The sequence below is a fragment of the Tenrec ecaudatus genome, chromosome 14 (genome assembly GCF_050624435.1).
Source record: "Tenrec ecaudatus isolate mTenEca1 chromosome 14, mTenEca1.hap1, whole genome shotgun sequence".
NCBI lineage: Eukaryota > Metazoa > Chordata > Mammalia > Afrosoricida > Tenrecidae > Tenrec > Tenrec ecaudatus.
In genome coordinates, this window is record NC_134543.1 from 87,387,729 (window position 1) to 87,404,624 (window position 16,896).

The following is a 16,896-nucleotide window of genomic DNA, read 5'->3' on the forward strand; positions in this document are numbered from 1 at the left end:
CAGTGCGATCACGAGGTGCCAAAGGGATCAGGTATAAGGAATCATGCAAAAAAAAAAAAAAAAGAATATGTGTGAGTGTGTGTATATATATATATTTATATATATACCATATTGAATGAAGGGGGAAGTGCAGAGTGGAGACCCAAGGCCCAAGTGTCGGCCACTGGAGTTCCCCTCATAGAGAGGTTTAGGGGAGGAGAAGGGTCAGTCAGGGTGCGAAGTAGTACCGATGGAGAGCACAGCTTTCCCCCAGATCCTGGATGCTTCCTCCCCCCAACTACCATGATCCGAATTCTCCCTTGCAGGGCTGGATAGGGCAGAGGTTGTACACTGCTACATATGACGGCTGGAGGCACAGGGAATCCAGGGTGGATGATACCTTCAGGACCAAGGGTGTGAGGGGCGATGCTGAGAGTGTGTAGGGTGAGTGTGTTGGAAAGGGGGAACTGATTTCAGGGATCCACATGAGACCTCCTCCCTGGGAGAGGAACGGCAGAGAAGTGGGGCAACGCAGACTTGGATAGAGCAAGATATGACAAAATAACGATGTATAAATTACAAAGGGCACATGAAGGAGGGGAGAGCGGGGAGGAAGGGAAAAAAAAAAAGAGGACCTGATGCAAAGGGCTTAAGTGGAGAGCAAATGCTTTGAGAATGATTGGGGCGGGGAATGTATGGATGTGCTTTATACAATTGATGTATGTATATGTATGGATTGTGATAAGAGTTGTATGAGTCCCTAATAAAATGTAAAAAAAGAAAAGGAAATAAAAAAGAAAGAAAAGAAAATGATTAGGGCAAAGAATGCACAGATGTGCTTTATACAATTGATGTATGTATATGTATGGACTGTGATAAGAGTTGTATGAGCCCCTAATAAAACGTTTAAAACAAAACAAAACAAAAAGCTAAGACAAGAAGTTACCTAGAACAAGAAATTCAACCTAAAATTAATGATGAGGGGTCACTTTGTTGGACTTTAGAAACCTATTCTTCACTTTCCTCAGGGCTGTCTTAACTTCCTGATTCCTCAAGGTATAGATTATTGGGTTCAGGACTGGAGTAAAGATGGTATAAAACACAGACAGAACCTTTTCTATCAGAAAATCACTGAGTGGCCACATGTAGATGAAGATGCATGGTCCAAAGAACATGAAAACAACGATGAAATGAGCTGTGCAAGTGGACAGGGCCTTGGAGGATCCCCCTGAAGAATGCTGTTTGATAGTAAGCAAGACAATGACATAAGAATTAAATAAAAGAATAAAGCAGGACAGAGCAATTATGCCACTTGTTGAGATCATAAAGAGACCCAGAACATTAGTTTCTATACACGCCAACTGGAAAACCACAAGAAGGTCACAGAAAAAACTATCTACCTTATTGGAAGCACAGAATGTTAAAGTGAGGGCAAAGATGACCTGGCTCATTGAATGCACGACTCCCACAACCCAGGAAACCACCACAAGGGCAAGACACACTTGAGGGCTTATGATCGAAGCATAGCGGAGGGGTTTGCATATTGCTATATACCTGTCAAAGGACATAGCCATGAGTAGAATAATCTCGGTACCAGTAAAAAGATGAAGAAAAAAGATCTGGCTTATGCAACCATCGAAGGAAATAACATTATGTCCAGTGAGGTAGTCTGTAATCATCTTGGGGGTGGCAAAGGAAGCAAGAGACATATCAATGATTGAAAGGTTGGTAAGCAAAAAATACATGGGTGAGTGTAGGCGAGAGTCAGCGATAACTGTGATGACGATGAGACTATTACCCACTATTGTAACTACATAAAACAATGAAAACACTGCGAAGAGGAACATCTGTAGCTCCCAGGAACTGGAGAGGCCCAGCAAAATAAACTCAGAGACAGTTGATTTATTGGCAACATCCATTGTATTAATTGATGGGTGAAAAGCCTGTACAACAGAAAAACAAAAATCAAGAAAAAGTCATACTCCATGAAGCAAAACTGTAATTCTGAAACTCTACTTTTACTGAAGATACAGTGATCATTTTTGCTTTTGATTTCGATGTGTATGTAACCTAGTATTGTCTATGGTCCCTATAGAGGACATAGGAGAATTAGTCATGGGTGTCCTATGGGGCCCTGGTGGTGCAGTGGATTCAGAGTCGGGCTGCCAACTAAAGGATCAGGGGTGTGAACCATTGTGTTGCTCTATAGGAGAAAGATTGAGGCAGTGTGCTTCCATAAATATTCATAAGTTTGAAAACCATATGGAGTCATTCCTCTATCCTGTGGGGTAACTATGAGTCAGAATCAATTCAGTAGAGTTTGGGGGGTTCTGTAAACATTGATAGGGGCCCTGGTGGTATAGTGGTCACAAGTTAGTAAGTTAACATCAAAGTTAGTAGTTCGAAATCACCAGCCATCTCCTCAGTAGGAAGACTAGGCTTTCTACTCCCATAAACACTTACAGTCTAGGAAACCCACAGGTGCAGTTCAACCCTGTCCTGTAGGGTCACCATCAGTCATAATTGACTTGATGCCAGTGAGTGTGATTGGGTTTGTGTAAACATTGATGCCTCCCTGCTAGCCCAGTGTTTTGAGTGCTTACCTGATACTCAGAAGGTCAGCAGTTAGTACTCACTAGAATCTCCGTGGAGAAAGATGTGACAATTTGCTTCTGTAAAAAATTGACAGCATTGAAAATCTCATGGGACAATTCTATTCTGAATCAGAATCAAATCAATGGCGGTGATGTTGGTATATCAACTCAAACAACTGTTTCCTGGGTAGCTATCACAATCTATCATCTGAATATCTAGGGTCCTATGCTGTTCTTATACTAAAATTAGATGGTAATTTTATTATATATTGTTGCACTTCTATTTAGAAATTGCTCTTTCCCAAGCAGAAGTTTTATTTTAATTCAACTGGCTGATTTTCAGGACACTGCTCTATTTTCCACACCAATTTGAAAATCCGTAACACTAACAACAAAGTTCCTCTAAGCAATACACCTGCCTTTTACACATATTTCTCATATTTTTTAAAAAGGTAAATAAATAATCAAGACTGCTTTTTTATGACATTTGGAGAATAACTTAATAATGTGTGATAGTTTCTTCTTGATGCAATTAATAATAAGTAATATTCCAGGTTAAGTACTGGGTTTTGCACAAGCAATGCACCCACACATATAAGGTGTATGTAAAATTTATGAAAATAATATTTAAGAGGATTATAAGACTTGCACAAATATACACTATGCTTGTTATTTTCATAAAAGTGCAATTAAAAGAGACATAGCCATATGCACACAATATTGTTAACACATAAGCTTAACTTATAAATGAGCCACTTTAACATCAAACCTGAGAGATGTATTGTATATTAAGGGGTTACTTTCTTTGCTGGATTATTGAAGTTTCAATGTCAAAGACATCATTTTAACAGAGGTTCTAACAACCAAAAGTTTAAAAAAAACTGAACCTACAGAAGGCGAGTTTTCACCAAAATTTAGACTCCAGTAAAGGAGACTATAATACCATATTAATGATGATACATTACATATTTAGTAAATTGTTTCATCATAATTATATAAATGCTTCTCAAAATGGCTCTGGGAAAATCAAGGTCTAATATTTACTATCTGATGTTTCCTGGGCAGAGGGATTAAATGAGGACATAAATAATATTTGAATTATGGACTTCATGTACATAAATTACTAACTGATTAATAACACTTTATTTCTCATTGAATTGTTCTAACAACATGTATTCATGAATTTATGAAAATTTATTTCTCTCATTCTTCCTAGCCTCATTTGGCACATCAATGTGAAAGGGAATTATAGATTATTAGAGACTCTAGGGAAATACAATGTAATTCACAGAAATTACAAATAATGTTTCCCTTCTGATATTAATTGGTAACCAAACTAGGTCATATCATCCAAAACTGCCATGCTTACCTTTCTGAGTATTTATCTGTTTGTTTATATAATCCAAAGGAAAATAAATAGCATGGACTAAGCAGTTACTCTGTGCAGACAATGTATTCAGTATGAGTGCACACACACAGAGTCATAATTCACTACAAGCGTATCCTCCATGAAAGGGAAATCAACCACATACACTAGCTGTATCACATGCAAGAGACCTGGGTCATTAAGCAACATTATTGTGAAGTTTCAATGAACAGTTTCTAGAGAAAAACTATGAACATATTGACAGATGAATGTTCCCTGGTTAAAATCCAACAGATATACATTAAGAATTACTTATTCTGATACTAATCCATTAATTTTGCTTTTGTTTTTCCACCACATAAAATTATTTATGTAATCAAAATTTTTTTTATATTTCCTCTTATTGTTTCTGAATTTGGGGGTTTGTTAGGAATTATTTTCTCTCAGTCCATAGAAATTTATGTTCCTGATATTTGTGTAGCTTCCATTTTAACATCTAAAGCTTTGGCCCCTTTGGATTCTACAGTTCAGATATGAGGAATGGATGAAGTTTTACCTTTTTCCCACCTGGCTATTCAGTAATCTCAAAATCACATATTAAAAGTGCTTATGTTCTGCACTCATTTGATATACCTTTTACCATACACACAATTTCCATGTGTGATCATGTCTATTTGTAGGGTTCTCTTCTGTGTTATTTGATCCTTTGTATCTTCATGCACCAACATGAACATGTTGTATTTGTGGGTCTTTTCTTTGCAGTCATGGGAGCCATGGGAGCACAGTGATTAAGTGTGTGGCTTTATCTAAAACATCACTAGTCGTAACCCAGCAGCCTCGTGGAGGAGAAAAATGTGGCAGTCTGGTTCTAGTCAACAAAGGAGGACTTAATTTCAATTTCTTTATCTTTAAAACATGAGTGTCTATTCCACTGATACATATTTATGATCTATGACTTACACAAATTTACCGAAAGGAGATTGTTGCCAGGTGCTGTAGCGATGATTCTGACCGACGGCAGCCCTAAAGACAATGAAGGAAGCACTATCCTGCGCCCATTGTTGCAGACATTGCGGCCATCCATCTCATTGAATGTCTTCCTCAAGGATATATCATATTGCTTTCATTTGAATTGTTTCCTCATAGGCAGCAACATATGCACAAGCTGTTTTACTGTTCTCACCTCCATGGAGAAAGGGAAAGGACAGACAGGCATTTAAAGTCATTTGAAAGCACTTACCAGACCTAGAACAGAATCAGAACGATGGAATATCCAAATGATGAGTAGGCTTCTGCCAGAGAGCATGTAGGTGGTCGGTTTTAAATATAAGTGGCCTCATTGAATCATTAGTTGTTAAGCAGCTGTAGAAAAAAAATGGATGTTGTAGGGATTTGGAAACTTACCAAGATCATCTTTCAGTGGGATTTATTAAACAACGAAGTCGGTATCATTTGTTTCACAAAGGGAAGCTATCTCTAGGTCTTTGGGGAATTTACTGGGATTGTTTTCACCTGGACCTGAGTGGTTCAGGGAAAGGAAAGAAAGTCATATTTTCAAGAGGCAACCAGACATATCAGCTAAATAAATTTTAATAGGGATTCATAGTAAATTCATCCCATTCTAGAGAGCACAAAATGAAATTTAAAAATTGGCATTGCCTCACAAATAAATTTGAGTGTCTATGAGGTATTTGACACCCATAAGTAGTCTAATAGGCAAAAATAGAGCCGAATAAATTTTGTTGATTGTGCAATCAATTCTCAGAGATCACGAGTGAAATTGACTTTAGAGAAAGGAAAATTGGCAGTTCGGTGAATTCAAGAATGGATATGCTCTTGCAGAACCAGGTGATGAAATTGTCCAAAAATGCAAACTAAAATTTAGATTGGCAAGGGATAACTGGTGTGAGGGAGAAAAGCATGATACAAATCCATACAGGGGGAATTTGATAGCTATTTACCGAATGACCGTGACATCTTTTATATGGCATTGCTATCCAATATGCTGCTTATAAATGCAGGAATGCATTCTAAAATGCATCACTTGATGTAAACGACAATAGGGAGCCATGTAAAGTAATACAATACACAGAGTGAGGGCAATTCAAAAGTACTATTTTGTAAAAAATTTCCTCAATGGTTTGGAGAAGGGAAAACTTTCAAGCAGGTGATAATAACGGAAATAAGTCAAAGGAAAACCTTGGTTAAGTACAAGCAATGGGAATATTATTTTTAAATGAGAATTTCAAGTAGCTGCCATTAGTAATATTTGTATTACTGAATAATAACAATATGATTATGTCTAGTATAAATCTGTGTACTAAATGAAATTCTGTAGTCAAAACTAAAAAAGATGGGAAGCTGATCAAGGGTTCAGGGATTGGGTCAAGTAGATCTATATTTAAAAAAGTATAAGGAAACTTTCCAAAGTTATGGAAATATTCTATATCATGATTGTGGGGGTTGTTGTACAAGTCTATTTATTTGCAAAACTGATTGAATTAAGCACTTAAAATTAGTAATTTTCCTTGTTGTAAATTATTCCTTAATAAAATTAGTTTTAAACAAGTGTATTTATGCATATTAAAATATGCATCATGCAACAAATGTGCTTGACACAATGGATGGATGTATGCATTGTGATAAGAGTTTTACAAGCCCCTAATAAAATGATTTTTTAATTAAAAAATATATAAAACATTGAAAAACAAAAAAAATTATATACATCACATACATAATTAAAAGGAAATGGGAGAATAAATATTTGCCAGATTTCTGAAAAATTACTATTCCTAAGATATAAAAACCTATCAAAATTAATTAGCTTCATTAATAATTGGGGACCTACATATTATAATACAAATATGTGTTATTTTATCCATCAGATTGATCAAAATTTAAAAGAAGGATAAGAAATGGATGTATTTCTGAGCTGTTGGTGAATGTCTGGATTGCTGGATAAGAAAACAACAAACAACAATAACAAACCCCTTGGTGATATAGTGTTAAATTCTAAGTCCTATGATGTAAAAATATCTTCTAGGATCAAGTCATCGAAATAAATGCACGACTCCATGACACTATTTACAAGGGTATTTATTTTAGGAAAGGAAGCGGTGGAAACACCATCCATCAGCCTGTCATAATGTGGGGGCTTGTGCACTGCTGTGGTACTAGCACCCATGTGACATTTATTTCCAATGCCACTAGGGTCACCCATGATTTCAGCAGAGCTCCCACACTAACAGACTGGGTAGAAGGAAAAGTTGTACTCTTCTTAGGAAGCCGCAGAAAACCTTATGAACATTGTCTCGTCCAGAGCTGGAAGAAGAGACCCTTAGGTTAGAAAGGCACTCAACATATAACTGGGGAAGAACCAGACGGAGTATATCTTTCAAGTCCTTCATTTGCTGAGAGGACATCAGTCAAAATGAAAAGAAAGTGCCACAAATATCCGTTATGAACCAGAATGTAAATGTACTATATATGAACATTGAAAATTTGGGATTCTTCATAAATAACATGGAACAAATGATGACTGATATCCTAAGCATTACTGAGATGAAATGGAGTGGTTATCGGTCACTTTGAGTAGGACAATGATAAGATTTACTATTGAGAATGAAAAATTTAAGATGAATGACATTGCATTCATCAATATAAAGAACCTTTCAAGATCACATGATAGAATTTTGCAGGATCAATGATGACTTCATTGGGAATATCTTTTTCAACACCATAAATAGTAACCGTACACATGGAATACACAATAATTAAATTTATGACATCTGTAGGAAGAAACCCTGGAGAAGATAAAGAGGCCATGAACGTACTGAAGAAGAGACCATCAATTTCTCAAACACAAGTTTGCTTTGAAACAGAGGAAAATTAAAATAAGACTGAGAGAATCAAAATACAATCTTGAATAAATCCCCAGGAATTTAGATACCATCTGAAGAACACATTTGACACATTGAACTCTAATAAGAGAAGACGAGATGAGTAGTAAAATGATGTGTAGAACATCATACATTTTCTGTATTTTTGGTTTATATTGTTTTGTTCAGGTTTTGTTCATATTAGAGTGTATCTCACAGATATTATGTCAGTGTTAGTAATCCTCTTGAAGCGGTGTTATATGCTTTTCCATTTTCAGTATATAGGGATATGCAGGGAGGGGGTATAGTGGTGATGGGGAGTGGGGGTGAAGGAAGATGATGTCAAGGAGTCCATGTAGACAAATATTGTTCTGAAAATGATTGTGGTAGAAATTTTACAGTTCTACTTGATGGCATTGAAATATGGAATAATCCATGATGCACACCTTCCTGACATGACTGCAGAAGAAAACGGTGTGCACTAGCAAATGTGGTGAAGAAAGCTAATGGTGCCTGACAATCAAAAGATATAGTGTCTGGGGTCTTAAAGGCTTGAAGATAAACAAGCGGCCATCTAGCTGAGAAGCATCAAAACCCACATGGAAAAAGCACACCAGCCTGTCTGACCATGAGGTGTAAAAGAGATCAGGTATCAAGCATTAAAGAACAAAAAATCATATCATTGTAAATGTGGGAGAGTGCAGAGTGGAAACTCAAAGCCATTAATAGGCAACTTGACACCCCCTTACTAAAGGGTTGGGGGGAAGAGATGAGCCAGTCAGGGTGCAGGTTAGCAACGATGTAACATATAACTTTCCTCTAGTTTTTAAATGCTTCCTTGGCCACCACTATCATGATCCCAATTCTACCTTACAAATCTGGCTAGACCAGAAGATGTACACTGGTACAGATAGCAACTGGAAACACAGGGAATCCAGGACAGATGGCCACTTCAGGACCAGTGGTGAGAGTGGTGAAGCCTGGAGGGTGGAGGAAATGTGGGGTGGAAAGGGGGAACCAAGTACAAGAATCTACGTACAGCCTCCTCCTTGGGGGGAGGGGGGTGGACAGCAAAGAAGAGGGCAGGGGAGACTTCGGACAGTGTAACATATGGCAAAAATAATAATTTATGAATTATGAAGGATTCATGAGGGAGGACGAAGGAGGGAGAGAGGGGGAAAATAAGGAGCCGATATTAAGGACTCAAGTAGAAGGAAAATGTTTTGAGAATGATGATGGCAACAAATGTACATATGTGTTTGACATAGTGGATGTATATGTGGATTGTGATAGTTGTGTGAGCCCCCAATAAAATGATTTTAAAAAAAGAAAAGCCATTGTAAATATATTTACATAGAATATTTGTTATTACATAGAATATTTTCCGTGCAAAAATGGAAAGTGACAAAATCAAACTAATTACCAACTATAGAATCAACTTGGAAAAATAACAGATATAGAGGTTTATTTAATATCATTCTGTGAGAACAAGTAGGACTAGACAGTCTTCTTTCCCTCCTGTCTGTGCCTTCATATATCCTCCCACTAGTCAACAGATGTTACGAAACACCCACTATGTAGTAGTGCATGCATTAGTAATACATAATCTCTGACATAGATGATTCTGTAATTATTCAATGCCAAGTCAGTATTCAGTAACAGTAGAAACTCTATATCATGATTCACCTACCCATTCCTCATTTTGATACTATTACTGATTATGACTTTGTATTTCATATACCCTTTAACTTATTTTTATACTCGCTTTTAAAAAAATCATTTACTTGAGAGCTTGTACAGCTCTTGTCACAGTCCGTGCATGCATCCAATATGGCAAGCACTATACTAGCTTTTTATAATGCTATTAAAAATCACAAACAATAGAACTAGATAACTCTAAATTGGAGTTATCATGAATGATTGCCTTATTACTAACCCTTAATTAAAATGAGGCTTTCTGCTGCCATCCAGACTTATGGGCTCAAAAACTCACAGGGATAGTTCTAGGATGTTTTACGGAGCTGTAGGAGATGGAATTGTCTCAATGTCAGTGAGTTTTTGTTTTGGTTTCAATTTGAGTTATATTTGACCATGCAGCTCCCTGTATTAAGGATCTCCCTTTTCGTTACAGTTTCAAAGTACTTCCTTGCATCATTTCCCTTCCATCTTCAGAACACCCACCAGTCTGTTCAGTAGGGAATGTCTGGTTGATATAAAGTCTTTCAGCTGGGAGGTGCTCTCTTTACTTAACTAAATAACGAACATTTTCTTTGATGGAGCATATTTATCCAACTAATTCTTTTTAATAGTTACATTGTATTCCATTACATGGATACCTAATAATGTATTTTAAATTAGCAGGAGAAAATTGGAGAGCACTTTTAATTGAAGATAAAACAAATATTTGGGCAAAGAAGCCCAGCGAAATTTCTGAAACCTGAATGAAGGCCGAACATGATAGTGGGACAAGAAAAAAGTAAAAGGAAATAGAGGAAAGAACTAGGAGGCAAAGGATATTTATACAGGTCTAAATACAGGCATGCACATATGTAAATATGTTTATATATAATGAGAGGGAAATAGATCTCTGTACATATATTTGTATGTGAAGTAATAAGGTAGCAGATGGACACTGGGCCTCTACTCAAGTACTCCCTCAATGCGACAACACTTTGTTCTAATAACACAGCATTCTGTGATGCTTACCTTCCCAACACTATCGCTGAAGACAAAATGGGTGCATCAGAAAATGTGGTAAAGAAAGCTGATGGTGGTCTGCTATCAAAAGATAGAGCATCTGGGTTCCTAAAGGCTTGAAGGCAAACAAGTAGCCATCTAGCTCAAAAACAGCAAACCCCACATAGAAGAAGCACACTAGTTTGCATGATCATGATGTGTCCATGGGATCAGGTTTCAAGCATCAAAGACCAAGAACAAAAATCATATCAATGTGAATGAGGGGGAGTGCAGAGTGAAGACCCAAAGTTCATCTGTAGGCAATTGGATATCCCCTTACAAGGACGAAACACAAGGGTCACAAGGAAGAGACGAGCCAGTCTGGGTTCAGAATAGCACCAATGAAACATACAACTTTCCTCCAGTTCTTTAATGTTTCCTCCTCCCCAATTCCCCATTATCATGACCCCACTCTACCTTACAAAACCAGCTAGACCAGAGGATGTACACTGGTACATATAAGAGCTCAAAACACACGGAATCAGGACAGATAAACCCCTCAGGACCAATAATGAGAGTAGTGATACTAGCAGGATAAGGGGAAGGTAGGGGAAGAAAGGAGGAACTGATCACAATGATCTACATATAACCCCCTCCCAGGTGTACAGACAACAGAAAAATGGGTTGTGTTAGTCTGGGTACTTTAGAGAAATATATCCACAGAAACTCATGTGTATAAGAGAGAGTTTTATAAAAAGGTTAAGTGTGCATCAAGAAAACATCCCAACCCAGTGCTGCCCAAGCCCACAAGTTCAACATTTACCCATTAACCCATATGTCCAACACCAATCCACAAAGTCCTCCTCCATCTCACATAACAAATGCTATGATGCCGACTGCAGGAGGAAAGCCAAGTAAGTGAATGTGTAAACATCTCAGTGCTGGCAGGGGTCTCCACATGGCTGCTCCAGCACCCAGGGTGCATCGGGGTAGGTCCATGTGACTTCTCCTCAGGGATATCTTGCAGGAAGTAAGCCTTGCCAGCCAAAGAAGGAAACTGGCTAAGGCAGCTACACCCTGGTCCAACCATCAGAAAGCAGTGGCCCAAGAACTAGAAAGGCGAGGCTCACTGAACCATTTATCCCTCCGCCCTTCAATTAAACCGACATGTGTTTATTGGCCAGGTTTGCATAATAAACTAAGTACTCCATGGGTGGAGGGAGAGGAGTGGTCTGTATAAGACATGAAAAAAACATTTTAAAATTTTCAAGGGTTCACGATGGAGAGAGGGTGGGGGAGGGGGGAAATGAGTTGATACCAAGGGCTCGAGCAGAAAATGTTTGGAAACTGAAGATGGCAATATATGTCCAAATGTGCTCCACACAGTGGATGGATGTGTGGATTTTGATGGGAGATGTATGAACCCCCAATAAAATGATTTAAAATAAAAAGAAGAAAAATGGAATGATATGATATGTGTACTAAATCCCAATTAATAAAGAGAAAAGAAAGTATCATTAAAAAGGAAAAATCAAAATGGATATCAGAAGAGATTGGAAACTTGGTCTTGATGCAATTGATGGCTGTTGCACAGTCAGCCCCTTGCCCTGTTTCAGCTGATGACATTGAGCTTTTCCATTGCCTCTTCTCACAGATACAGTCAATCTGCTTCCTGTGCCTTCAATTCAACAAACTCCCTATGCACATTCATCATTTACGTTGTTGAAAAACAGATCTCTTTCAAAAAATTCTATCATGCAATCTCCTACTTTGCAATCGCTGCCTTATTTTCCAACTGCTCTTCCTTCCTCCTTGTTTGTGACTTTTTAATTCCAATCACCAACAGTTAATAATCAATGCACCTTAATTCCATGTGTGATCAATTGCAGAACTGAAGACGTTGGTAGTATTCTTCAATTTCTTCAGCACTAGCTTTCGTGATTGGTATATAAGTTTGAATAATAATTGTATTGCTTACCTTTCTTTGTATATAATTATCCTAGCACACAGAGAGCATTACACTTCAGGATAGATCTTAAAATGTCCTTCTTGGAAATGAAAGCGATGCTATTCCTCTTGAAATTATTATTCCTGGTATAGTAAATCATATGATTGTCTCATTCAAAATGGTCACTAACAGTCCACTTCACCCTACTAATGCTTGGAATAGAAATATTTGTATGTCTCACTTCATTTTTGAAATTCTCCTAATTGTCCTCAATTTATATTTCTGATTATTGATGGATGTCTGCAACTAATTCTTCTTGTTTTGAGTGAAGTTCCAACAGTGAAGTTCCTGAAAGCTTTACTCCATCCAAGTCTCTAGGGTTGACTCTACTTTGTGAAGGCAGCTCTTCCCCACATTTATTTTGAGCACCTCTCTCCCTGAGTGGCTAATTTTCTGGTGTTATACCTGACACTAGTCCCTCACTACTCAGAAGGTTTGGGGTCACTAATTCATCAGAAGTGAACAGCATATATTTTTCTTTCTAATCTGTTCTTAGTCTGGAAGCTCTGCTAAAATTGTTCACCTTGGGTGACCCTAATGGTATTTGAAATCATTTTTAGCATTACAGCAAAATGCAAGCCACCACAGTGTGACAAAGTGACAGATGGATGTTGTGTCAAAAGAGGATGGAGGAAATGCATCATCATTACACTGAAAAGATTAGTAAACCAACCACCATCTCAAGAAGTAGCCTAATATTTAGAAACAATGATATTGAAGTGAGATATACAAGCCATACTGAAGGCATTATCAAAACAAACAAGGGTGTCGGAGTTGACAAAATAGCAGTTGAAAGGGTTCCATAAGTTAAGGAAACAATCATTTTCCCATGCCAAGAAATTTGGAAAACCTTGTAAACTGAATAAAAGAGATTCATATTTCTGCCTATTCCAAGGAAAGATAAAGCAACAGGGTGTGGAAACTATAGAACAATATCATGAATAGCACATGCAAATAAAATTCTGATGACAGTAATTTAAAAATTGGTGTGGCAGTACATTGAACAGGACCTGCCAGAAATTCAAGTTCAGGACAGGATGTGGCATGAGGGCTCGCATCATTGAAGTCAGATGGATCTTCACTGAAAGTAGAGATTATCCGGGGGAAAGAAAGCTTGGTTCTGTTTTATTAACTAGGTAGAGTATTTGACTGTGTGGGTCATAACAAACTAAGGATAGCTTAAAAAGAATGGGAATTCCAGAATACTTCATTGTGCTCATGAGGAACCTGGATATGGACATAGAGCAGTACAATGGACTGCTGAATGGTTTAAAATCAGGATAGGTGTGTATCAGGGCTAATTGGCAAACTGGATGGAGAAGGATGTGGCATCAGGATTGAAGGAAGGCAAATTAACCACCTACTGGATGCAGATGCCTTTGTTGAAAGCAAAGAAGGTGAAGAGCTTACGGTTGAAGATGAAAGACTACAGCCTCTTCACTGTGGATTCCAATACTCATAACTGAACTAAGAAACAACTGTGTGATAAACAGAAAAAAATTAAAGTTGTTTAAGGTTTCATTTTACTTGGACCCACACCAATATTCATAGAAGCATCAGTCAAAAGAGGAGATGATGTATTGCATTTGGCAAATCTGTTCCACAAGACCTGTTTAAATTGATTTCTTTTAAAAAAGAAACAAAGACGTCACTTTGAGTCATAAGGCTGGTCGGACACTAACCATGGCATTTTCGATCGTCTCATCTGCATGTGAGACCTGGATGATGAGTAAGGAAGAACACAGAAGAATCGATGCCTTTGAATTGTAGAGCTGATGAAGAATGGAAAGTACAAACTACCAGAGGAAAATGCATCTCTTTTCCTTAGATACAACCAGAATGTTCCTTAGAAGCAAAGAAACTTAAGCTCATGCATTTTGGATGTGATATCGTGAGGAACTCCCAGGGCATAACAGTTGGTAAAGAACAGGGGTCAGCTAAAAATAATAAAAAGCTCAAACTTACTTCCATTGAAGCAATTCTGACATATATTGACCATATAGAACAGGAGAGAACTCTCCCTGTGGGTTTCCAAGATTTTAACATTTTTTTAATTGCTTTATTAGGGGCTCATACAACTCATCAAAATCCATATATACATCAATTCTTTAAAGCACATTTGTACATTCATTGTCCTCATCATTCTCAAAACGTCCCCTCTCCATCTCCACCCAAGCGCCTGGCATGAGCTCCTCATTTTTCCCCCTCCTCCCTGCTCCATCCTCCTTCATGAACCCTTGATAAGTTATAAATTATTATTTTGTGATATCTTGCCCAGTCCGAGGTTTCCCTTCACCCAATTTTCTGTTGTCCATCCCCCAGGGAAGAGGTCACATGTAGATCCTTGTAATCTGTTCCCCATTTCCAACCCACACTCCCTTTATGTTCCTAGAACTGCCACTCACACCACTGGTTCGAAAGGAATCATCAACCCTGGATTTCCTGTTTCCAGTTCCTATCTGTACCAGTGTACATGCTCTGGTCTAGCCAGACTTTCAAGGTAGAATTGAGATCATTATAGTGGGAGGGGGGCTGGAAGTATTTAGGAACTAGAGGAAAGTTGTATGTTTCATCGGACCCTGACTGACTCATATTCCCCGACACCCTTCTGAAAGGGGATGTCCAGTGGCCTACAAATGGGATTTGGGTCTCCAATCTGCATTCCCTCTCTCATTCACTATGGTAAGATTTTTTGTTCTGCTGATGCCCAAAACCTGATGCCGTTGACAACTCATGATTGCACAGGCTGGTGTGCTTCTTCCATGTGGACTTTGTTGCTTCTGAGCTAGATGGCCACTTGTTTACCTTCAAGCCTTTAAGACGCCAGACGCTATATCTTTCGATAACCAGGCACCATCAGCTTTCTTTGCCACATTTGCATATGCACCCATTTGTCTTCAGCAATCATATCATGGAGGTGAGCACACAATGGTATGATTTTTTGTTCTTTGATGCCTGATAACTGATCCCATCCGTACCTCATAATCACACAGGGATTGTAACTTTTTACAGGAGTAAAAAGTCTCATCTTTCTCCTGTGGATGATGATTGGTGGTTTCAAACTGCTGACCTTGTAGTTAGCAGTCCCATCTGTAGCTCCTAGGAAAAAAGAGGTAGAACCTAGATGCATTGCCATAGCGGCTGCAACAACAGGCTCAACTATAACAATTGTAAGAATGGTGCAGGACCAGGCACTGCTTTGTTGTTCTGGTGTACATAGAGTCACCATGAGCCAGAAGCAACCTGATGGCACCTAGCAACAGCAATAACAACCACAATGCAGAAACATTTAAGCAAAGGAATTCTGGGAAATAAAGTTCTCAACTTAACCAAATTGACAATATTAATGTGTATGATAGTTTACCCCATAGTTCACAAAAGAGATTCAATTAGCTGCATTTGTCTCGCACTTGGTTGTTACTGGGGTTTTCAGATGGCCTCCTTACCATTTGTATGTCTCGGTTGGAATCTCTGTATGTTACACACCTCATCAGTGAGTAATTTATCCTGCGTTTATCTTTTTACCCTATGTTTCTTTACACGGATGCTACATCCCAAAAAAACAGAAATAAAATGTGCAGACCTGTTAAGAAATTATATCATTTGACACAATCTATTGAAAAAGCTATTCACCAGGCTAACACAGTGCCACCATGCTGATAAATATTCATATTTTATTTGAAGGAGATTTATAATCCATTATAGTCCACTGTCTGGACAAAATTTATATCTTTCCTTCTTGGAGGACATTTTTGCTAAATGCCAAGACACCTCAGAAGGCCAGGCTCTTTCCTTCTGTATCAGCTTTAGATATGTATGAAGCTCCTTGCGTGTAGACCATCCTCCTTGAGTGTAGATATATTTGAATTTAAAAGAAACCCTCTGCTCCTTTTTCTGCATAGCCAGCACACGATGCTTAGATAATATAAAAAATGATCAGATAATTGCAATGCAATGCTAATTTAAAGAGAAGAAATGAGACACATCCCAGTTCCTGTTACACAGAGATTCCAAAGTATTTCTAAACGTACACATATTTCATTTGTTCCTCTTTGATATTTCTTAAATCCACTAACCTAGGCAGAGTTTAAAGAGCCCCGCCACAGCTTTCTGCTCCTGTCCTGTGACAGTCTCAGAAACCACAAGGGCTGTTCTGCCCTGTCAGACAGGGTCGTGATGAGTTGGACTCTATCAGGGGCAATGAATTTGGAGTTTAATGGCCCAGGGGTTAAGCGGCTAACCAAAAGTCAGCAAGTATAACTCATAAGGCACTTTAGAGGAAAAATACATGAGAGTCAGATTCTGTAAATATTATGAAATTCAGAAAGAGACAACACCTGTTGATCTTCTCCTATAAAAGTCACACCCATTTGCAGGATATCTCATGTTAATTAA

At 38.1% G+C, this 16,896-nt stretch overlaps 1 protein-coding gene across 1 annotated transcript; it reads right to left on the minus strand.

Moving 5' to 3' along the window:
* Positions 1–950: 950 nt before the first annotated feature.
* Positions 951–1,898, minus strand: LOC142426671 (olfactory receptor 4K2-like). Its single transcript, XM_075532255.1, has one exon. The coding sequence runs from the start codon at positions 1,896–1,898 to the stop codon at positions 951–953; it is 948 nt and encodes a 315-aa protein (XP_075388370.1).
* Between the last annotated feature and the right edge of the window lie 14,998 nt (positions 1,899–16,896).